The sequence below is a fragment of the Cucumis sativus genome, chromosome 3 (assembly GCF_000004075.3).
Source record: "Cucumis sativus cultivar 9930 chromosome 3, Cucumber_9930_V3, whole genome shotgun sequence".
NCBI lineage: Eukaryota > Viridiplantae > Streptophyta > Magnoliopsida > Cucurbitales > Cucurbitaceae > Cucumis > Cucumis sativus.
This window is the reverse complement of record NC_026657.2, coordinates 39,215,869-39,241,487: the sequence shown is the minus strand read 5'-3', so window position 1 is coordinate 39,241,487 and position 25,619 is coordinate 39,215,869. Positions and strand designations below refer to the sequence as shown.

Here is a 25,619-nt window from a genome sequence, read left to right as displayed (position 1 = left end):
AAGTATAAGAAAAGCCATAAATCATGTAGTTAGTACCAATAGAAGAATCTGTTAAAATAAGAACTAAGAAACACATCCATTATACCACAGTTTGAAATGACACTGAAAAGATGTTTTAAGGCTGCAAGAGTTTCCATATTAAGTTGTTGTGGATTGACCGATTGCAGCAAAAATCCCAGAATGGAGAACCCAGAAAGAAGATGCATCTGATGTTGATTTGGTAAATTCTCATCAAGGACAGAAGCAATAAGTTCAATAACTTCAGCTGTTAGACACTCTTTTGTATCAATTACATCCACATTCTGACCAAACTGACCACTACTTTCACTTTCATATCTGTCAGACTGAGAAATTAGAGGAAAAAGTACAGTGACACCCCCAACACAGTAGATAATCCTCTGTAGTAAGCGTCTTGAACATAACTCTGTCCCACCCATAGCAGTAGCTTCAAAAGAATTCTTTTCGGAAATGAGATCTAATGTTGGTGAAACATTAAACAATGATTTCCCACTGCTTGCCTGAAAGGGTAAACCAAACTATTAGAACGCCTCTACTCTCTGTCCCCCTCCTCATTTGAGTGTGTGGGTGTGTGTTTAGGAAAAACCCTCAAACAGATAATTATCTCTCCTTAAGCAAGAAGAGAAACCTGTGCATTAAGGCCGAAGATAATTTTTGATGCCAAACTCTCTTTAGCATTAAGAATTCCTCTAGGCAATTGATTTTCAGAGAAAGTAGCTATGTCATTGTCAAGAAAGGAATACATATAGCTTGGTCCAAGAGAGTGAATACCCTGCACTTGCTCAGAAGAAAGTGCATCATTAAACAAATAAACAGGACCTATCTGACCAAGAAAAGGAAATGCAGCTTCAACAGATTCCTTAGTATCAACTTCTTCGCTCAGAGACACATTGAACTTTGCTCCAACCGTGCAATTTGTTAGTGGTTCATAAAGTTTAGCATATCTGTAACAGGAAACCATTATAATCAGTCTACCTTCTCTGAGGCGAATAATGACAATCTATAAAAATATTTTCCAAAATTACATGAAAATGTGAAACATTAGCCGCAAGAATGAATGTCTAGAACCTGCATCTCTCAGATGAAACAAGATCACCATCCACATAACACTTCAACAAGCTACCCCCAGAGAATGCTCTTCCAATACTATGGGTTATACAAAGAAAATGCCACTTCTTTCTGACTATATTAACATGTAACCTGGCAGTTTGTCTCCTTAGATTGATAGACTGAAAAGGGAAGAGAATATCATTAGTCAATTGCAACTGGAAGAATACATGTAACATATACTTCATTAAAAGAAAAGGCAGTTTAAGAATAAAAGCTATACTTTCTTTTAGTAGAGAGAGGGAGAGAGAAAGAAAAATGGAAATTCAGTAATAAACATGTGGCACAGTTAATAGGGTATGACTAGAGAACCTTATTTTCAATGACAATGATAAGAAAAATAGTAATAAGGACTGATTTAGTACTTAAAACCCAGAGCAAGACACTGCAATAAGAAATAGGGACCTGTTGTCATCTTTCATTAGTAATACAAATAGCACATTTCACCAATGTTTCCGGTCAAATCCCATTTCCTAATAGGAGTCAGTTCCGTCCATAACAGATAATAAAGAAAACACCTTCATGATTCTAGGTGTACACTCTATGAGTCTGAAATTTGTGAAGAAGCTCTAGGGCATAAGAGGGCAGTAGATCAAGCTTGAAGAGTGGAACGCAGCAAAGAAAGACCAAGAAGATAGAAAGAATTTCAAGTAAATTCAAGGGCTAAAATTTCTTAAATATAAAGTGATAGAGGGCCTAGAAACCAGACTCAACAGGAAAGAAAACCCAAACTCTCCCTTAAACACTATATGAAGCCTGGGTTTGTAATGGATGCTTGCAAGATTTCAGAATTTCGGGTTTTTTCCCGCAACAATTGAAATTAAGAATAAAACTGAAAGAAATATTTTCCTTCATTTTGGTGACACTGAACTCTTGGACCCTCCACATATAGTTTATGATGCCTTATTTGTGAGTGAATTTTACAATCTAGTAGAGCATTACCTATATCAGTGGGTGATTTTTACAATCCAGTTGATATTTTTCTTTTAAAGCAGGTCATGAAATATGAAGGCACCAATCCTATAATTCAAAGCCCTGAGGCAAACTTCTGCAAATCAATTTAGAATTTTCCAACACTTTCAAGGGATCCCTTTGAGTCTTTCAGGATTTTGGGGAAACCTCAAGAACTCAACCATTAGCAAAACAATCTGGGTTGCCACAGGAGAGCAAGCATGGGAATGATGAAAATATGGCACCAGATCTGTTCTTCTAAACAGCTAGGGTTGTTTTTTCTTCAAACAAAAACGAGCCTCTTTATTAATGATAAAGAAAGAGACTAATGCTCAAAGTACAATAGAGGTACACCAAGAGCAAAAAGGACTAAGAGAACAAATACAACATGATCCAAGACAAGAGAGAACATAAAGAAATTACAATGAGTAGGGCAGGGCCCTCTGAAACCCCAGCAAAACAAGAAATAAAACCAAGGCAAAATGAAAGAACTTTCAACAAGGAGCCCCAAGACAACTGAAATCTAGATCACAAATTGCTTTAAAAAAAATTAATGGATGGATGGGAAGGAAGACACCAAGAGTAGGCAACCACCCGTGCTGCTTCAAACTTGAATAAAAATGCAATCCTGTGCCCAGGAAGACTTGCTGAAATCTTTCATATCATCAATAAAAACTGAATATGTACTGAGAAACCCATCAAAGCTACACTTAAAATTCCCAAATGAGGAAGAAGAGACAGGAATATAAAGGAAAATGCCAAACAAGAAATCTCTCCCTTAACAAAGATCTTTAACTTACTTCAACAACCCTACAAATACGCATTGAGAATCACCGTATTCCATACAATTTTTAAGAATATATGCCTGAAAAACCAGAAAGCCTGTCTACTTTCATTGCTCAGCCCAAGACTATCCCATATTTTTCAACAAAGGGCTTCAAGTGATCTGGAATACCACATTGTGGAGCTTATGAGGGAATTCCTGAGGTCTGTTTTTCTAAATTTATATCTTTGTCAGTCTGAAACAAAGAATTTAGATCAGTTTCTAAGGGGTCCTTCGACAAATGATCTTCCTTCTCATCCAATCTTGTCAAATGATAATCTTCCTCACTTCTCACACTAAATGGAGAGTCAAAGTCTGAAGCAGGCTTCTTTATTGATGAGGGAACTGGAGATAAGCTACGAGAACGTCTCAGGAACTTATCTTTGAATTAGGAAAAGAAATGACAGTATTTAAAATGTGGATGGCCAAACAGCTAAGGTTGTTCCAAACCATTCTTAAAAGAATGTTTATTTGCATAATTCAGTCAACTCCTTTTTACAAGATAACCTTTGGGCTAATCAGTCTTCTTCTGATTGTGATGAATCTTCACAACCATGTATCAACCCGACAATTCAAGACTCTCTTTTGACTTCTCGAATTATTGAACCCTGCCCTTTCTTTTATACCAGAAAGGTTGCTCACTCTGGTTTCCCTGAAAAATCAGAGATTTAAAGCAGATATTTTGGAGGAAGCTTGTACTCGGATCATCGCTTCATCACCAAAGCTATCTCAGCCTCTTTAACTTCCTTCAGAATTGTTCACTTATAAAGAGTTCATTCCGCCAGGATCAAATGTTGTGTTTACCAAAGGTGTTTTGTCCTCTTCTATTACTAAGGCATCTACGTCCACTCAATGCATTTCATGATGGGGATTCTGATTTTGCATTTGAAGTTAGTATGAGCAGTTAGTTAATGCTCAGTTAGATGATCTTCCTGTTGAAGTCTCTCTCACACAAGCTTTTGATTATCTCTTTTCAATTAATGGAAACAAATCTCTTTATTAACAAGTCAAAATGCGACAAAAGCTCATAGCACAATAGGATTAAACAAAGCTTTCTACAAATCAAAGGATCTACAAGCGCGCCTGGATATCTCAACTAGTTTGACACTCCCTTAGCGCCCTTATCATGTCCAGAACTAACAATCAAACAAAAAGCTTCGCTAGGTCATGACTACTACAAAGTAAAAGTAACAAAGAAGAACCAAAGAGAGAAAAAGGAGAAAACAAAAACAGTACAATAAAGACAAAAGATCCAACGCCAAGCTCAAAAAATAAAAGCATTCCAAGTTAAATTTAGATCTTGAATACCGTAGCCGCCAAAAAGCTTTGAGATCTTAAGGTTTCAAATAAGGTTTTACTTTCAGTAACATCAGCAGAAAAACATCCTCAACTCCAGAAAACTTTGATAACTGTTTTTCCTTTGATAACAAAAAAAGAAAAGAAGTGTCCTTTCATGTCTGAATTTTCGATTTTTAGAAAATGATATCTCCATGTTTGCTTCTTAGTGACATAGATGGTCGATATATAATGAGTAAAGAATTATAGAAAAGACACAAGTCTCTTGAATGCTGAATTAAGCCTTTCCATGTTTTCCTCGTTCTTCCACAACTTTCCCTTTAAAGTTGAACTTGGTTTCTATCATACTGATGTTGTCATAGACACAAAACCCAAGACCTCATCACGATCAGAACATTAGTTTCACAAAAACTTGTGTTCCTCTCACACAAAACATTTCACGCATATGGAAGATTTCTCCACTTGTCCATAATTAGAAGATTTTATGAGATGAGACTTGTATGAAACAAATACATAAATAAACATATTGAAATAAGAAATAACTTCTAAAACATATGAGGAACCTCATAAATAAGCTTGTTCTTTGCAAGCAAAGCCACGCAGCCTCTTCCATTTTCTGTAAGGAAGCTGAATAGACCCATTGTTCCATGTATTGGGAAGTTTTCTACCCGAAGCCAACATGAAAAGGAAAATCCTTTATTGATAGGCCACTGAACAGGTGTTTTAATTAAGATCCCCTACATATGAAGAAAATCTGAAGTATCAGGAAGGGGTAAAACATCAAGTCCAAAGGCTTCAAGAATAAATATAACCATTAGAAGAGGCCATCAACCTGTTAGATGTTAAACTATGCAATTGGAAAGAGAACTTGCAAGATTGCATCTATTCCCATAACCAAGACAAAGATATAAATCCACGAGGTTGTTTGTAAACAGTTTGAAAACAATTTTCCATCTTTCAGAACAAATATTGTGTAAGAAAATATACATATTCTGTAAATATACCTTCAGATAACTGGTTTTCCTTTTTTTGCATTTCAGTGTAACAGTGATTTGAATATGTACAATAATCTTATTCTTAAATAGTCATTTAATCATAATTTTTAAGAAAATGAAAATTAAAAACAGAAAGATGTCCGCATACCAGTTCTCTGAACAGCCATCAAGCTTCTTTATTAAGCATACATCACAAAAATAATCATTTTTTCACAATTTCATCCATACAAATCATTAGATTTTATCTTCTACCTCATTTTGAATGAACTAATAAAGTGTGCTTATTTGTCTCATTTTGAACCTCAAATAATGCTATGGAATTCTAAGAGCTTGTGTTTTGCATTTCATTAAACAATATCCAAATTTAGGGGTGAAGAGTTGTGTTTCAAGTAAATTAAATGATTAAATTTGTCCTAATTTAACTATCTAAGTACACACTACAAATTATAGATTAACTTCAGAACATTCACAAATATCCATACCTCGGTAGCATTGATGAAAAAAAAAAAAAACTATTGCATCAGAGTATTGTATTCTTCAAAAGACATGATTATAAAGGCTCAATGCATTCTTAAACACTGCCAAACAAAAATTCTCCGAAGTTACACAACCCAAGATAGTTCTATAGCATCAGCGTCATAGTTAAGGACTTACAGAATTGTTCCCACTCAGATCAAAAAAGGCAGTTGGTCCTTTCTCAGTTAGCATTGATAAAATACTCGCCATCAACAACGAGCAATAACGTTTCTGTTTTCCAACTTTCTCGCTCCTTAACAAAGCAAAAATTTTGCGGATATCCTTCCCGGATACGCTATGCCCACCTATTACATGAATTAACTGAGCAATTTTCACAATGAGATCGTCATTGTTATCTTGCCCAAACCAATCCAGAAGAAATGTCAGCATCCCTGCTCTCACACAAGAAGCTCGATTGGATATAGAATCCCGAAGAAGATGTTGAAACATATTAAGCCCTTGATGCTTCAGCGAGTCGCTGCTCTGGGCAATACAACAAAGAAACGAAACATTCTGATTAAAGCATAAGAGTGGAAGATGGAGAAAGAATATCAAGCTACAAGATAAATGAGTTTTTTCCTTAGCAAAACTGTTTTTTATTTAAACGGAGACAAGCTTTTTTATTAATGTAAAATTCAAAGTACAAGAAAATTATACAGTGAGAATAATAGAGAAGCCAAAAAGAGGAGGGGATTGTATCTGAACTAGCTCCAACATCTTAAACCAAGGAAAATCCAAAGACCAAAAGAAAATCCAATTACAGCAATTAAAACAGTGCAAAACAGCCAAAAGAAAGTACAAGAAATGAACCAAAAACAGAAAAGACCGGCAGAACTTGGGAATGTGGAAGATGCAGAAGGATCAGCAGAGGAAACTATTTCTTTTTATGATAAATGAAAAATAAGTGGAATGCATACCAAAAGAGAAGAAGAAAATATATTTTTTTAATTTATAATAGATCTTTAATGTGTGCGCTGCTCATGATTTTTCTTTTTAAAATTTAATTTTAACAATAGTAACAATATATATTTGTTAAAATTACTATAATTATTAAAATATGAAATTAAAGGTAGACTAGTATTAATAATAAAAATTAGGAGAATTGTCAAAAATAGAAAATTTGACAAAATATTTACAAGCTATAGAAAAATTTAAAATTCTATCAATAACAAACATTTGATAGTCAGTGACATCCTTCTATCAGTGGCGTTAATAGTCAGTGATAGAAGGATATCACTAGCTATCATTGAAGAATCCAAAAATTTTGTTATAGCTTGTAAATATTTTAATTTATTTTGCTATTTCTAAAAATGCCCCTAAAAATTATAATTAAAGAATATATATAAATATTTCACAAATTAGTTTTAGCTTATGTATGTATATGTGTATATAATTTTGGATATGAATGTTATGATGTCAATCTAGTATAAAATTCAAATTAATATTAATAATTAATATATAAAGCATACAAAAAATTAATATATAAGGTAGATATTTTATGATTTGTTTTTATACATTTAGATATTCTTTTTCTTGTTTTTCTAAAAAAAAATATACAATCTATTGCTTTAAAAATATTTTATTAGAAAAAAAATGAAAACACTCTTTACCTTGGTAAACTAAAAATAATTAATTAAAATATTTTAAAAGTTAAATTTTCAATTTTAAAATTAGCTAATCCTTTTAGATATATAAGATTAAAAAAATTAATCAAAACTATATTATAAAAAGTATAAATACAAATAATAATATCAAGATAAAACAAAATTTTAAAACATACGCAGAAAAGGACTAATACTTTGCATTTGGATTGAAGCACTTAGATTGAATGACATCTCATTGCACACAACACAATTTAACAATTCCTATATGTTTAGACACTAAGTTCATGCTAGACAATTGTGTTGTATGGATATGTGATTATAAATTTGTGAAGAACCTAGAGATCAAGAAAAGTACAATAGATGAAGAAAGTTGTTGTATAATAATAATAGAAGAAAGTAAAAAATTAATAACTTCTAGAGCTTTTGAGATTTTATTGTAAAAATTGTAAGCTTTCTAGAAAAAAGTATCTTCCAAACCCATACATGTGTGTCTTCCAAAAGAGAACAAGAACAAGTGTCAGGGTAGAGCCCCCCCCCCCCCCCAAAAAAAAAAAATGAAGATAACGAAATGGATTTCTAACCTTCTGCAGAACACTCAGATAAAGAATGATCACATCTTCATTCTGCATCAAAATGGCAGTAAAAAGAATATTATTTTTAAACAGTTGTATGATACAAGTGCACAGCTACATCTGTTAGATACTTCCGAAGTATCAAACTGAAAAAATGAATGTGCTAGGGATAGAAGAGGTCAGACAATAATTGGGTGATTAAAAGCTCTAGAAGAATGTGGGGATCATTGTTCAATACCTGTATAATAGGGCACAACTTCAAGTCAAAATTTCCATCAACAAGCATATCGAGAAGGGCACTTAAGAGTGCATCACTTGGATGACATTGACAGAAGTCCAAGAGTAAAGTTTGCATTGTCTGATAACCTTTGCCAGCCAAAGCTCTAAATGAAGCCTGTACAACGAGTACATCAACAAATTAATAACAGAAGTAAACTAGAAAATAGCCATGTTCGGATGAATGAATGTAAGAAAGGGCATTAATTTGGTTCATATGACAAAACATTTCCTTGCAGAACTCTCTTTCAACTGTGTGTGCATAGGACTGGGAGCATGCAAGTGAGTGTGAAAAAATCCACTTCGGTGAAGCTTTGTATCTTTGGGGCATTAGTCACTTCTTGTTAGTTTCAACAAATTAATAACAGTCATAATTTGAATAAAATTTTCTTGTTTCTTGTTTCTTGTTACTTTTCTTTGAATATGATACCGAGACTTCTTCAGTAAGTAAATGAAAAAGAGACAAAGTTAGTAAATGAAATTTTCTTGATTCTTGTTTCTTTTCTTACTTCTTGTTTCAGAAAAATATACACTTCATTGTTAACATTCTCTAGGAAATTTAATACGTCTGCCATAGATAGAATAAAATCCTAATACCTAAAAAGACTATGGCATCCTCCTCGAAGTGAAATGCCTGATTCACTTTGATTTGTTTGAATTTAAGGAAACTCTAATTAGACCATTTCATTATTTCAATGAAGAGCTTGTTTCCCCTTAAAAAAAAATAATAATAAGAGAAACTTGAACTTTTTCTTCGTAATTTCTGCCCTTGTGGGAATTTTTTCTTTTTGAGTATTAGTCTCTTTTTATTACTTCCATGAAAAGTTTTGTTTCTTGTTCATGTTAAAGAAGAAAAATGAAAACGCCAAGTGCAAAAGTGTAGACTAGAGACTACATACAACTTGAGCAAATGCAAACAACCACCCTATCTCTCAATGTACCAAGGATGCATTGATTAAAGCTTTCTTATACTTAAATGTGGGTGGCAATGACCAAGAGTAATACTAATTAGCAGTTAACTTGAATAGTTAATAGGTCTATAGTGGCTTCTTATTAGGGCACCTCATCTCATTTTCTAATTGAAAAACTAAATAAATAAATCAAACCATAAAATTTCACTTCCCTTCAAAAAAGATTCAGAAAGAAATTAAACAGTTACAATAATTCCTGTGCAAATAAATTGTTTACCAAATAATTTAATATTCTAATACAATGCATTGAGACTGAACCCTGCCACATGGCCTCGTAGTAATGTGGCTTAGTGATATTAAAACATTGGACTTGTACAAAGAAGATTACTCCAGATATATGTCTAAGAAACATGAAGTAGAAAATACAGCTCATATGGAACAATAAGGAATAATAATGTCATTATTTTTCAGCTTACTTCTGACCATGCCAAAATATTTATTAGAAGAAAAAGACACCTACAGGAAAATTTTAGAAGTACCTTTGAGACTTCATTTTTAGCTAGCAGACAAGTAAGAGTTTGAAGGACGTTCAAAATCAACTTTTCACCATTTGCCTCATCTACATTACCATTCAACAAAGAGACAATATGCAAAAAGCACTCTCCATCACGAAACAGAGTTTGGTAGTACTGAAGGAAAACAAAATGCAACATTTAGAAGTCAACAAGAAAAAGAAAGTTCACAGATAATAAAAACCAACATGTGTTTTGAGATAGTTCTTAGGATGTAGGATTACTTTAGAAAATTACTGCAGGTATACCTGAGGATCATTAAGAAGCATCTCTCTGATTCCAACCAACAGATCAATAGAGAGCTCCGTAGAACTTTTCTCCCGCTCTTTAATTTGAGCAAACATTTCAAGATATTTCGTACAAATATACAATTTTGCCTTTTGATCTTCCTCAGAAATTGGTTTTATCTGAATGACAGTCCAACCAAAAGTAAATAAAAAAGGTTAATAAGCAAGGTAAGCTTTCCAGTTTCCAGGGTAGCATTAACCCACCCCAACGTCAATTATTAATAGAAAGCATATGACTTCTCAACACCTCCACGAAGGAACCACAAACATACAGAATTTAGCTAGAACAAATCAACAATATTACACTACCTTCATGAGCTCAAGTGTGTGTTTAAGCACATGGCTTCTCAAAGTTTCTTCCCAAAATAAATCAAACAAACAATCAATTCAATTGATGTTGAACTAAGCATAACCAAATTTTTAGCTTCATCTCCTATTGAGAAAAATTCTGTGAAAACCTCCATGATGGTTTCCAAGCATGAAAGATAACTTTGACCTGTCTCCCTTGAATCATGTCCCTGATTAGTTTGAGATTGAATGTCTCCGACATAGTTAATCTCAGATGAGATAACATTTTCATATCTTCTATGTTCCTGGGCTTGAACACAAGCAACTTTAAGCAACCGGGGAACGCCATTCAGTGTCTTGAATGAAGCAACAGTTCTCTCAGATGAAATTTGTAATATGTGGAGCAGGCTTTTAGAAAGAGCAATGACAACCTCCGGATTACAAGCCGACTGTTCAAGGGTGTCCAACAAAGCAGATAATTCAGGCTGCCAATTACAGGGTTGTAAGTTACAAAATGCATCAAAGCAGAAGCTAAATATAAATAAATAACAGAACATAATGCTACAAATATTACAAGCCTGACTGATATGATCTAATATAATTAAATGCTTCCACATACAAACCAAAAATATTTAAGCTGCAAGAGAGGAAGATAAAAAAAAATGTTCTTAAAAATTAAATGGTTTGGAAGAAATCAGTGTATTCCATGACAAGTCTTCAAGTTGGAATTACCGTCTTAAGTATGCTCATTTAAATGCCTTGTCATGGTGTTCCTGATCCAAGGAATTCCAAGATTACTCTCTAGAAGAGATTCAATTGAATTAGCAGGCTTTCATTTTCCAAGTGTCATAAAGGGTTTGTATCATGTTTCTGTATCTTCTTCTTTTTCTTTTAATTTTCAAGTGCTCGAAATGTATCTTCTCTGCTTATGGGGTTGACTGAATATGGGCTAGAGACTCTGATGTAATATGCTTTAGTAAGTTGTAGTTTATGGACATAATGAGGACGCTAGGGGGTGTCAACCTAGTTCAGATGTCCCGATGCACTAATGATCCTTAGATTTTTTGCTCTTTGTATATCCCTCGTATACATTGAGCTTTGTCTCTTTATTATTATTTAACTATTTAATAAAGAGATCAGTATCCTTTTCAAAAAAAATATCTTTAAAAAGGTCCGAGCTTGTCGTCGATATAATGAAAAGACAAAAAATGTTCAAAGCAAAGGAACTCCTAAAGGGAGTGAAAGAAAGAAGCAAAAAAACTCGAAATTGGGGTTAAGTCCCAATTCATAGAGATATTGCTGGGAGAAAATGAAAAAACCATTACCCAATTAACCCCTATTCTTCTTACATCAAGAGCACTAACAAGAGTGGGATGGGGAAGAAAGAGAAGAGAGAGGAAAGTAAACTGAAAACTCTTCAAGGAAGCATGAACAATTCAATGAAAGAAGCTTTTGAGAACTTAAGGACACAGTTGTAAAACCTAGAACAGATCCTGTTCAAGTACAATCGTACAAAAGAAGCTTTTGACGAACAGCACCTAGAATCTTGAAAAGAAAATTCCGCCTAATGCTCTAAAACCTTCCAACAGGAGAAGGAAACACAATTGAACAAGTAATATTAAATTTCCACCGCTTAGATCTTTCAAAAACAAGAAACCACGACTCCTTAAATCTTTAAGAGAGAGGACAAATGATGAATTTCTTTGAGTTGTATTCCACAACCCCTTTTTTAAAAAGGTGGAAACAAGCTTCTTCATTGGAATAATGAAATAAGACTAATACTCAAAGTAAAAGAGAGACCTTAATTAAAGATGAAAACTTTGAAGGAACCGAGAAGGTATTATAACTAGCAATAATGATTCAGAAGTCATAGTCAAATTATCATGGAAATCATCCTTCAAAAAACGCCTTAAAAGCATCAACAATTGAGTCCAAAAGATAAGGATCTTCAAGCACTCTTTCTTCTGGAAGTGCTTTAGGCTCCACACTACTCATATTAAAATCAAAGTACGAAACTATGTAGAAGGAACAGATTTGTTTCTGTTTCAAAAAAAGGGACAGATTGATAGGAGGAGAAAAGCTAATAACACCTTTAGTTAAGTTAACATTAGATCCAAGAGGAGAAAGAATTGTTTTTCAATTTTCTACGCAGTATTAGCTATCTTAATCTATTTTGCAATCAAGGTTGGAGAAGATTTTTGCGAATTTTGGTTGGTAGATTGAAGGTTTTGTGAATGCTGTAGTTTCACAAACCCAATCTTTATTTATTAAAAAGAGAAAAAACAAAACTAGCTTGAAAGAGAGAAACCAGATACATTGAATATCAAAAAATGTACAAGAGGCATTTTCTTTTTATTGAGCTTTTTTTTTTTATTGAAATAAACGGCTTTTATTAAGAGATAATGAAACAATACATGAACATACAAAAAACCAAGCTCATAAAAAACAGGGGACCCCCACTATAGGAAGGGAGCCTAGCTATACAAAATCATGTCAAGAGAATAATTACAAAAATTCTTCGAAATCAAAACCCAAAGAGAAACACGATACCAAATAACCAATCAATCTCCCCACTCCCCCTTCCATGTCCCCTACAAAGCATGAGGCAATGAAATATACTTTTCTTTGGTAGGTGTTTGCGCATACTGCTCACAGGATTACACCGAACCAATATTTCAGTTAAGCAAGAAATATGAAAATCATAATAGAAGTATCAAATATAGTTACTGAAGAAATAGTAAGTAACTTACTAAATTATGTGCACTTCCACAAGTAGTTGAAGCAAACTCTACAAATGAAATTACTTCAATTTGAATTATATCAACCCCCTCAACCTTTAGTGGACTGTTTGAGCTAGTAGCATAATATGTTTCAGGTTTCTCCGAGGAATCATCATCATTGTTTGTGCAACATTCTAAGGAAAAATCCTCAGAAGCATGTCCAAAATAGAAAAAATTTTCAGAGAAGAAAAGATCCCATATCCCCTCTTCTCGAAAAATTTCAAGGGACGCTGGAGAAGATACAAGGAACTTTCTAAATGCAGTAAGGACAGAGTGTTGCAAAGCATTGGCAAGGACCCTACAAAATGAATTAACCTAACAGTGAGGGAATGTAGTAGAGTTTAGAATTAAAGAACAGAATAAACTAATATAAACACAGACAAGTCGACTTTTCTAAAAATAACCAAAAGTGTCTTATAAACATTGGAAGAATTCTTTGAGCGTAGCAAGTTTAGTTGGTTATTGGCTTTAGTTCGAGTTCGATTAAAGTAGTGTTTTCTCTCATTAGGTGTGTTTGGCCGTCTTGTTTGAGAGGAAGTGGAACCAAATCGACAGCAGCTTAATTGAGTTCTAAAATGCCAAATGCTTACTTAAAAATCACACTAAAACCCACACTAGATAACACTAAAAGACAAAGGTTAGTGGGCTAAACAGAACCATGGGAGTTGGAACGTTTTCTTCAATTTTCACTTTCAGCCAGAAAATTCTACCAATGAAATATCGGTGTCAAACTTCCAATGTTAGATTATTTCCCTCCTATCTTCATGCTAAAATGGTTTTCTATATTATTTCGTTTCTTTTCAAGAGTTTTTTTTAACAACTGTCCAGTTTTAGAGAAATTTTTCCCCAACTTTAGAATTCTTTTATAGTTACTTTTTATATAACACAAAGTTTTTATTTTGCAAATTTTATGTATTCTTTATTTAGTTTATTGGAAGATCCTAGTTGTGATAACAATATGGATAATAAAGAGATTTTTTCTCTCGTGATTAATTTTGAATATGTTAGGTAGTTTAAGCAATATTCTAGTGTTAAGAACATAAAAGATTTCATGTTTTATGATTTAATTATATTTTCTTAATTTAAAATGAGGCTTACACCTCATACTGCCTTGAGACCGCCTTAAGCTTTTTAAAACACTGATGGCAGTTGAGGAATTTTGAAAGAAAAAAAACTATTTGTAGTTCTTATCCTAGTTTAATTTCTTCTTTTGGGTTATGTTTGGCTTGATCATCCTATCATTATCGCTTTGATACCTTAAGTTCTTAATTGAATCTCTAGTTTAATTAAGTTCTTAGCTACTGATTTTGGACACTTTCCACAACGTTTCCGAGTAAGTAGGCTAAGCATTTGAATGAATGAGAAATTATTGTTAGCCATCCTATGATCAATCAAACAATTAGGTGAATCTAAACTCCTAAGCTAGGTTGTCTTTACATTTCTCACCTTTTATATTCTTGTACTTTTACTTTCCCACACTTTATGCTTTTCGTGCCTTACTTTCTCTATCCACACCAACCAACCCGCCCCCTCACTACCACTTTAACTAGGAACTTAGCTCGTGTGAAACTTACCTTAGACTTCTCTACAGATCAACGGGTCTTGCTACTAATAATCTAATACTGTTAAGTTCTAGTGGTTCTAGATCGATATTATAAATTTTATTTTTGATAAATGGAAATTCTCAATAACCTTTGGGCTTTCAAAAGGCTACAGAAACAAAAGAATTTCCTTTGATTAAGACACCACCAAGAAAGACATGTACTGTAAGCTCCTACAGACTTATCTTCAAAGCTGCGAAGATTTCTTCTAACAAGACAATTTTGGATGATTAAGGTTGGGCTCTCCTACCCACTTCCTTTTGTGTATCCTCTTTTCATTTTAATCAATGGGAATGTTCCTTATCCAAAAACCATAACAATAATAGAAAATTCAGAGGAGTCAACCATGAGGCATACCTCAAGTGGACAGGCAAATCATTTTGATTAGAGCAAGCCCTAATGCAGGGAAACACAGCAACAAGTACCCTCATGACCCATTTGATTGAAAGATCACCATAGACCAATGAAACCGGTGTCATGATTCGAATGGAAGATGCTTGAGGATGATGAGGTTTAACATCTTCAGGGGCAAGAAGAAAAGAACAAAGTACTTTGCATAACTTCACAACATATTTGTTCCAAGATTGTACATGAGTGAGATCGGTTAAAGGTACAACTGAACATTCTCCTGAATGTGCTGCGACATTGTATTTACAGTCGAAGATAGGCCATCTAAAATCATGCTGTCCAGATAATTCACCAATCTGCAGTTTGTATTCTTGAAGCATGAAAGCTGGAGAACAAAAGCTATTTGCAAATTTATGGACTCTCCCGTTTTCACACAAAAATTGCATGTTGTTTAAATTCCCAAAGCTAGATGCAGTTAAGGGTGCCATTCAAGTGTCAACTTCTAAACGAAATTGAGAGCAAAAGAGTATAGTTTATCCTCAAATCAGAAACTCCCAGCTGAATACAGAAGTTGATGAAATACAATAAATGTGGTTTCCAGCAAAAGCTATTCTGAAGACATTGAAACTAAAGCAATTGGCGTATGAAACAGCGGTATCTATCTTATACATTAATCCACATACGTTACAACAACAAGTAAGAAACTCTGAACATATCTATATGCATTGACTTCCGATTCGTGAAAGTGTCAGAAAATAAATAGAAAACAATAGAATAAAGAAAACAAAAAGGATACACAGCCTCTCTAAGGACTGCCAGTGAAAGAACATGCAGCTGCAAAATGTTAAGGAAGCGGCTCTCGTCTCTGAAAAATATTTTAGATAGCATGTTAGTAGTCGAAAGGTAGAAAATGTCTACAAAGTGCATCAACTTAAAAGACTTTGATGTATCGATTAACAATAACCAAAGGAAGTTTTATTTATAGCTTCAAAACTCTCCTCACAGACAGGTGAAAATCTTAGAAAATTTAGAGTAGAAGGTGTTCACCTTTTCTTGTCAGCACCAGCTGGGTCCTTTGGAGCTAAAACAATTTTGGATGGAAGTCCAAGACCATCTAACAAAACTTCAAGTCCACCAATGCTTTTAAAATGATTTTGACCTCGTGGGTTCTCAGATAATGCAGAATAGAGAATTTTTAAAGCCAAAAATTGGAGCTCAACTTCAATATTTTGTTCTTTGATATTCAACCTTCTAGTAACCCGCAACAATTCTGGTAAAAAAATCTTTTTCTAATCAGCCAGAATAATAAATAGTGGGGATCTATAAGAAATCAATTTAAATTTCAATATAAAAATAATTAGTAATAACAACAGATAGTTCACCAAAGATTGAAGGAAAATAAATTTCATGATGTGTGGTAATAATTAGATAACTAATTTCTTCTGCATGTTGCCATTTTAGAGAATTATTGCACTTTTCACTAAGTAAGTTCCAATGACAAGTTTGGTCACTCAAACCGGCATACCTTACCTACTAACCAATTAATTCCGCCAGCTTCCATCACCAACACAACTGCCTTCTGGCGCCACATTAATCTCTCTTCACAAGTTGGTACCTTCATACTTAGAGAATGATCCTCCACATAAAAAAGTGAATCAATGTCAATGAAAATGTGTATTATTGACACCACGTATTTTAACATTTTTTGTAGGAGTTTTGTATTTTCCACAACAATGTTTGATACACCTTCATCAACAGAAAGTTCGCCTGCTATTGTCTTAAGTTGGATAACAGCCCCTGAAATTTAGGAAATCAGAATGTAATCTAGAAACAGAAAATATTAGCAGCACTATTACTTTATATAGGCATGAGTGCATGTCAACATCTTGTCCACAATACTGTATCAAAGGAAACGATGAAACTACCTTTCATCAATGCTGTGAGCTTCTGAATCCCACTATAGTACCCAAAAACTTTACAGTTATGCATTGAACGCATAACTATTTCCAAGGCATCCAAGACTAGAAACCCTTCTGAAGTTAAATTTAAGCCAATTGATGCTCCAAGTAAATCTGCTGTGGACCGCCCTGAGTTGAAAGTTCAGTGCAATTGATAAAGTCAGCTAAAAAAGAAAGCTCAACAGCATTAATAATACCTTAAGAAGGGCTCATCATCTACCCTCCCAAGTTCCAATATTCTGTGGCTTTAAGTAGGAGATTAAATTAAGTAGAACAAGATGTCTCACCAGCAATATGTAGATAAATAAATAAAATTAGTTTAAACAACTTGACGTCCAATCCCATAAAATGAGAGGAAATCCAGAAGAAGATCTAGGCATGAAAAAGATCATTTTTTTGGGAAGACAAATTTTTTGAAAAGGAAACGAATAATGAGTCAAAGCTCAAAATATATACAACGAGCAATTAAAGAACTGGGGATCAATAGACGCACAAGGACATCTCATAAATTTTTTTGGGAAGACAAATGAAACCCATAACAAGATTATTAGTCATGCAAAATGATTCTCTATCATATAATTTATGAAGTTTCTCTCCTCTGATGTACAGTTTCTAATTTAACTAAAACATCATCTAGGGTGAAAGTGAATGGTCTAAAACCAATGAAGTTTGAAAATCTTATAAAGATTCTCTCGAAAAGTTACACATAGGCTAGTTACAAGGCATCCAATCAGCAACCAATCTAAATATAAACCCGTACAGCAATCTGACCACCTCAAACACACTTCTAACTTCCCTGACAAATTACTCCCAATGGCAAAATTTTCTAAAAAAGTAACAGAAAATGGATTAGAGGGTTGGAATAGACCAAACATAAGAAAAGCAGAGACTTCTAGCCTTACATCAGCAAAATCCCAAAAAATCAATCAAACCAATAAAGTCCTGCTTTTCGTTGTTAGTGGAAACCTTCTATCATGCAAAAAGGTGTTAAAGTTAATAATCATTTTATTCACTAAAATTCATCTCAGAGGCACTTTTAAAAGTGGCAGAGACCATTCAACTTAAATTCAAGAAATAAATAGCAAATTCATCAAAAATAAATAAAACAGAGAAATATCAAAAGCATCGTCAAATTGGTATAGATAAATCAACTTACATTCAACAATAAGAGAAGTCAATTGTTTGACCTCTTCACTTAATTTTAAAATGATTTCCGCAGGATGTCCACTAGAGCAGCCAACAGTATAATCTGAAGTTGACAAGTTCTCCACAGAAGGTAAGGCATCCTCCGAGAGCCAGCCAGAATTTATGGGTTTCCAGTTCTTGTATGCTACTATAAATTGCCTCAAGAAAACATAAAACAACCTTTTTCTCTCCCCCTAAAGATTAAGAATATTGCATGGTAAGAAAAAATTTGATAGAAGCGATAAGAATAAAAATCAAGATTAAATATGTTTCGAGACTTTTTATTTATAGGAAACAGGGAAATTTTATTCACACAAAAGTGGAAAGACAACCAAAAGGCAATGGTTTTTGTTAAATTATTGCACTAGTCCCAAAACTGTAAACCTTATTTTCGTCTGGCTCCTCAACTATTCTCTTTTTTCATCTGGCCCCTCAACTGTTCTCTTTCTTCTTGTTTTAGGTTCATAAACTTTCGACTATCCTAAGCACTATAATGGCTATTCCGATGTGAGAAATTCTCGTATCAACTAACCTATATTTTATTTAAAACAGGACCAATCTTTTCATTGATATAAATGAAAAGAGTCTAGTGCTCCAAAATAACAGATAACTTTCCGTCAATGTTGTAATTTTTCTCCAAAATTAACAGTGGCGTGTTAGACATCTACAACTAAAAGTTCATAAGAAAAATCAGGCTTTCTTAATGATGAGGATCATTATTACATCAATTAAGCACTTTAGAGACTAAAATAAAACTTGGAAACATCAAACAATAATAAGTTAAATATTGTTGGAAACATCAAACAATAAGTTAAAAATAATCATAATAATAATAATATCATAATATTGTCCTTATTTCTTTTTTTTCTCTCTCTTTAAGAGACGACATTCATTGATAAAAAAAAATTGAAGAAATGCAAAGGCATAAAGAAGAAGAAGAAGTCCCAACAAAAACCAGAAAACAAAAGGGAGCTGAAGAACTAACTACAAATAGGGACTTCAATGTAACAAAATCAAACCAAGATCATAATTAAAGAAGAAAAGGCTTGCCCTCATCTTTTCAGGCGTATACAGGAAAGGGCTTAACTTCAATGTGAAACAAAACAATTTCCTATGAAGATTTAGCCATATTAGGAAAAACCATTTTAGTCCTTTCATGCTTTATTCTAATTGATATTTTTTTTCATGGTAAAGCAATGCATTTGCAGGGCCGTTATGAGGCAGCAAGGCTGAAAACCTCCTCATGGTGTTCCCTCTACAAATATTTTTTAAAGAATGCACAGCGCAAGATGTAAGTCTTAGCCAAAGATCGTTTTTTATGCTAAATTGTTAACTTCCGTATCGTAATTAATCTTGTTTTTTTATAAAGGGTAATATATCTTTTGTAGCTTCCATATAAGGCAATTGATCCAAAGCATTGGCAACTACCCTTCTTGAATTAAATCTAATTGAAGTATTTTTTTTGGCAAATCCTTTGGAGTTGGGCACCTCATTTATCAATTAAATCTAGCCAAAAAAGATGCCACATTAAGCATAATATCATTGATTTCCCAACAAAAACACACTTTGCAAAAAACTTGGTGATATTCTTCACGAATTCAAAGTAAAAAAGTCGTTTGAAAGGTTGAAATCGTACCTTATCAGCAGCTTGTTCACATCTAACCCAAAGTTCATTAAGAATTGCCTCATCACCAACTTCGCTGCAAATATAAAATGAAGGAACAGCAGCCGCCACAAGAGGAGGAAAAGGGGAAGATGAGAGGAGAAACAAAAATACTAAATATGTATGAAGTTAAATACAGTAGATTTTTTTTTTTTTTTTGAGAGAGAGAGAAATTGCAGACACGATATAAACATGAAAAATTGAATATCGACTTTTTGTCTCCCAAAATACAGATTGCATATAACATAGTGATTCATCCATCAGAAAAACTACAAATTCCTGGTTCAAAATTTCCGGTTAAAATTTAATAATTGACCATCCCATAAATTGTTGAGTATAACAATAAAGAGAGACAAGAAAAAAATATGGACCAAACGTCAGAGTGGGGCACTCCCTGTTTACTAGAATGTCTCTCTCTAGACATTCTCTCTCCCATCTCCCACCCTACCACTTCCCTCACCTAACCACACCATGATCCCCCATCGCCATCTCTTCACTGATGGCTGGAAAAATGTCCTCTTGCACCTTTCACCAGAAAACCTTCTCAATAGCCCCTGATAAACAGACAATGCCTTCTGTATTACAGAGCACCAATGTGCCGTTCATTCTCCTTCAACCCCGTCATTGAATGGTTTTCCTTGACTGTGTGACAGCTTACTGATTCACCTTTCAATCAAAAGTTCTTCAAGGAAGAACACACAAATGGCCATGTACGTCCGCTGCCTCAAGGGTCATCGTCGTCAATCACTCTACTCCGCTGCCGCCACAGCTCACTGAACATCACCGGCAGCAGTTTTTTCTTGCATTTTTTGCCGTAAGTTGGTAAGTTTTTATTGTTTTTTTATTCGTCGACTGCCCCTATCTAAAATGTCCGCCGCCGGTGACGAGTTTGGTTTGTTTTAACAGATTTGTTCTGTCCGTTTTTTAACTTTGTTGCTTCACCCATATCAGATACTAAGTCACCTATGGCTAAAGTTGACAATCGTATCAATTTCAATAGCCTCGCTATCCAAATAACCATGATCCGACTTAATGGAGACAACTTTCTTCATTGGTTACGAAGTGTTAGGTTGTATATTCGTGGACAAGGGACAATTAGCTACATTACCAGAGAGAAAACTGTTCAAAAACTAGACAATCCTTTTTTCGCTACATGGAATGATGAAAACTCCATGGTTATGACTTGGGTTGTAAACTCCATGGTTGAAGACATCAATTGAAATTACATGTGCTACACTACAACAAAAAAATTGTGGGGTGGTGTGACACAGATGTACTCTGATTTAGGCAATCAATCACAAGTATTTGAGTTGAATCTCAAATTAGGAGATATACACCAAGGAGGTAACTCCGTGACACAATACCTTCATTCCCTAAAAAGGATTTGGCAAGACCTCGATTCATACAAGTGGAAGTCTGCAAATGATCAAAAACACTACAGGAAAATTGTAGAAGACGGTCGTATTTACAAGTTTCTTACTAGCCTCAATGTTGAATTTGATGAGGTCAAAGGTCGAATACTAGGAAAAACCTTTCTTCCATCTATTAATGATGTGGTTTCTGATGTTTACAAGGAAGAAAACTGCAAGAATGTTATGATTGGAAAAAAGCCTATTGATTTAGTGGAAAGTTCTATATTGGTGATCGAACAAACAGCCATGAAGGCCTCTAGTCACTCCAAAAAGACACATGAAAAGCCTCGAGTCTAGTGTGACCATTGCAACAAACCTCGACATACACGTGAAACTTGTTGAAAGCTTCATGGAAAACCTGCGAATTGGAAAAGTTCTAAGTAAGGGGAGAGAAATTCCCTTCTACACACCTTAAATGCAAATGCTGGTGATTCCAACCTCTTTAGCAAGGCGCAAATTGATCAAATCCTGAAACTGCTAAAGACTACTTCATCATCAGGTAATCCTAGTGTCTCCTTGGCACAACCAGGTAATTTTCCTCAAGCCCTCTCTTGCATGAACTCATCTCCATAGATTGTAGATTCTAGAGCCTCGATCATATGACTAGTTCCTCTTCCTTATTTGCATCCTACTCCCCCATATAATACAATGAAAAAATCCGCATCGTAGATGGTAGTTTCACTCCTATTGTAGGATCCTCCGACTACAAAACTTATGTTGTATTTTGTCCTTCATGTTCCAAAATTAGTTTGCAATTTGTTACTTGTTAGTAAAATCTCTAAGAATACCAACTTTAGTGTTGTCTTTTGTGACACTCATTGTACCTTTCAGGATCGGGGGGATGATTGGATGTGCTAGAATAATTGGTGGTGTCTATTACTTTGTTGAAGTTTCAGCTAGCCATAAACAAGTTCAACGCTTGAGTAGTGTCTCTTCTTCTTCTGTTAAAGAAATTATAATGCTTTGGCATATGAGATTAGGGCATTCTAATTTCTTTTACTTAAAGTATTTGTTTCCAGATTTATTTAAAGGTCTTAATTGTTCATTTTTTCAATGAGAAAGTTGCATATTTGCCAAACATCATCGATCCACTTATTTGCCCAAACCTTACAAGGTTTCTTCACCTATTTCCTTAATTCACACAGATGTTTGAGGTTTATCTAAAGTTTTAACTCATAATGGTAAGTGTTGGTTCGTTACCTTTATAGACGATCATACTCATTTAACCTGGCTTTATTTGTTGACTAACAAGTTAGAGATAAAAGAGGTTTATGTTAGATTTTACACTATGATTGAGATTGAGATAATTGTAAGGTTTATGTTCATGCATACTCTCGAACAGCTCATTTTGATGCAGTTTATAGCATTCTAAGATATTTGAAAGGTACTCCAGGAAAGACATATCGTTTCAAAGACATGACCATCTCAATCTTGAAGTCTACACTGATGCTAATTGAGGTAGCACGACTAATAGAAGATCCACTTCTAGATACTACCCCTTTGTTGAAGGAAATTTTGTTACTTGGCGAAGTAAAAACAAGAGTGTGATTGCAAAAGTAGTGCATAAGCATAATTTAGAGCTTTAGCCCATGGTATTTATGAGGGTGTTGGATAAGAAGATTGTTGGAAGAATTAAGATTCACTCAAACAATGCTCATGAAGCAGCAATTTCCATTACCCACCAGTCCTTCATGATAGGACGAAACATATTGAAGTCGATAAACACTTTATAAAGGAAAAGATCAATGAGAGAGTAATATGCATATCCGACCTTCCGACAGCAGAATAAATAGCAGATGTGTTAACTAAAAGCTTCCAAAGTGTCAATTCAAAAAATAGATTGGCAAGCTAGCAATGATTGACATCTTCAAAGCAGCTTGAGGGGGAGTGTTAGTAGTTTTCTTTCCTGTATTATATTTTATTGTATTGGTTGTATTGTATTTGCCAAATTTATTATTTCCTTCTTTGTAATGGGTTGTTCTTTATTTAAGAAAACCCTTCTCTCTTTGTGAACTGCAAATAAATATATTATTTTTGCAGTAATAAAAGAGACACTTTGATCAATCACACACACAAAGAATCAAGTGCAATGAAGAGCCACTTCAAAGGCCACGGCTACCCAAGGTTCAATCGTCGTCAAGCTTCCAACCATTAAAAACCAATCGTTGATATTGTTGGGGATACCCTTCTTTTGCTTCTATTTTAACCTTCACATCATCAATTGTGTCCATCGTTATAACATCTAAACTCATCTTTTTCCCATCCAGAGTTTTCACAGAGATTTGCATCTGATGCTGGGGAAGACGTTTCCTGACCAACCACTTTCTTCGGAATTTTGCATCCATTGAAATAAAGACTTTGGCTTATTCTTCTCCATTAGAAAATCAAAGGCATCTAAAATAAGATCTCCATCCATACCTGATAATGCTTCCACAACTTTAGTTTCAATGGAGTTTGTGTTTGAGATATCATCCTTACTTCCCATTATTTTTGGCTTCTTCTTTTAATCTCTTTTCACTTTTAACTTCTAAACGTCATGGTTCAAAATTCTCTAGAGAGACCCGATCACTAACCTATTGTTCTCACCCTTGGCATTCAAAAATGGGGTCCCAAAAAATTAACTTTGAGAACACGTGGATGGACCAATCCTCCTTCCCAGATACACTTACATGATGGTGGCAACAAAACTGAATCTCTGGTTGAGCAGGTCATGGCTAAAGACTTGCACATGTGTTTTTTTTATGCCCTTGTATTCAGGTTCTTTATAGCAAATTTATATGTTAATAACTTGATACTTTTAAAATTTTCTCCAATACTATACAGAACTATAGCTATCGAAGACATGCAAACAAAAACAAAAAATGTTCAATATATAGATTTCCATACTAAAGAAATCTAGTAGCTTAGACAAACAGAACAAATGATGACCGGCAAGAAATAAAGTAAAGCAAACAAAAACAGACAGACTGTGAGGTTATCAACCATTGTAAGGAAAGGAGCAAATACCCGAATCGTATTTTTTGACCCGGAGAATGTGACCAGTTAGCTTGTGACCCTGAAACGGACACTCCAATAGGGCCACTAGATGTCCTTCGAATCAGGTCAGCTACACCCTTAACGATGTTCATGCTTCCTTCTAGAACTTGATAGAAGTTCAAGTTGTCATTACATGACAGTACGATGACCCAGAATCAAGCGGTCCTTCAAATCCATTGTTTCTGCATACGTCAACTTTTTTCCATTAAATGAACTCAACAACATGAAATTTACAGCAATGAGATATGTACAAATTGCAAATGAACGAGCTCAGTTTACCTGAATTAAACGAGCACCGCGTAATTCACAAGCATGTACATAACATATATTTCACTTACCAATGTTTCACAGGAAGTTGCCAATAAACGAAGCAACATACGTTCAAGCTACAAACGAATCAGCTCGAAAATCCACGTTACATACAATTCACAAAAAAAAAAAAAAAAAATCACCAATTCCAGACAGCCCCTCGTACGTCCCAAGGATAAATTGGTGAGGCGAAGGGAGAAAATTCGGAAGGTTGGGGAAATGAAATGAACTTCAGTTGCAGCTGATCGTGTGAGTCTGTATATTCGATTATTACAAACAGAGGCTGCCTGGTCAGATCGCCAGCTCAAATTCGGAAATGGAATCCAATGATTATGGATGCAGGGGGAGGGATCTCAAGTGGAGCTTCTTCAATGGCGACGGAAGATGAACGGAAGCGATAGCCGTGTGTGTGAAGGTGGGTGATATAATCATAAACCCGGTGGAAATCTCGATTAATTTGAGGATTGGGCTGAGAGTATTGGTTAATCCAAAGTTTGAGAGAAGCGGTCAAACCTTCGTCTGAGTTCAAGACCGTCCAGTTTACGGTATGTGCTATGTTATGCGTCTGCCTAAATGGGTCGGAAACAAGAAAATTAATAATAATAAAGCAAAATTGTTTTCAAATAATAAAACTATCAAATAAAGTAAATATACCCAAATATTAGAACTAAAGTAAAGTATTATTTGTGTTTATTATGATACATAGATAAATGTATTTTGTAATATTTTTTTTTTTGTTAATTTTCTTATATTTAAATAAAAATTATTATCAAAAATACAATATTTGATAAAACATTTACACTTCGTATAAAAAACAAAGTGCAATAAATTTTGCATCATTTTATTGTATGGAGTGAGATAAATAGTTTGTCAATATTTTTTATTTTAAAAAAACTTTATTGAGTGAATAAGTAAATAATATAGTTGGGTTATAAAGTTTGGAGTTTAAATATTTATACAGAATTTCTTATATTTGTGTTTGTGAGTTGGATGATTGTTTGATACATATGTTTTTTGATGTTGACCTTATTGTAACATTTTATATATATATAAATAACTTATTTTCATAAAATTTATAAAAAGAAAATTGCGATGTGTGTTTTTTTATAAA

At 34.1% G+C, this 25,619-nt stretch overlaps 1 protein-coding gene across 1 annotated transcript in view; it reads right to left on the bottom strand.

Moving 5' to 3' along the window:
• Window positions 1–25,073, bottom strand: part of LOC101204034 (BEACH domain-containing protein B) — a 46,022-nt gene extending 20,949 nt beyond the window's left edge. The window contains 21 exon segments of the mRNA XM_011654284.2: window positions 86–518; window positions 647–962; window positions 1,087–1,247; window positions 4,759–4,932; window positions 5,845–6,189; window positions 7,892–7,933; window positions 8,121–8,276; window positions 9,609–9,758; window positions 9,890–10,048; window positions 10,238–10,318; window positions 10,321–10,701; window positions 12,967–13,294; window positions 14,955–15,410; window positions 15,742–15,810; window positions 15,993–16,215; window positions 16,476–16,742; window positions 16,871–17,032; window positions 18,060–18,282; window positions 19,725–19,788; window positions 24,170–24,381; window positions 24,538–25,073. Coding sequence (XP_011652586.2) covers window positions 86–518; window positions 647–962; window positions 1,087–1,247; window positions 4,759–4,932; window positions 5,845–6,189; window positions 7,892–7,933; window positions 8,121–8,276; window positions 9,609–9,758; window positions 9,890–10,048; window positions 10,238–10,318; window positions 10,321–10,701; window positions 12,967–13,294; window positions 14,955–15,410; window positions 15,742–15,810; window positions 15,993–16,215; window positions 16,476–16,742; window positions 16,871–17,032; window positions 18,060–18,282; window positions 19,725–19,788; window positions 24,170–24,291 — 4,312 coding nt within the window. The 5' untranslated portion in view covers window positions 24,292–24,381; window positions 24,538–25,073.
• Window positions 25,074–25,619: the final 546 nt, after the last annotated feature.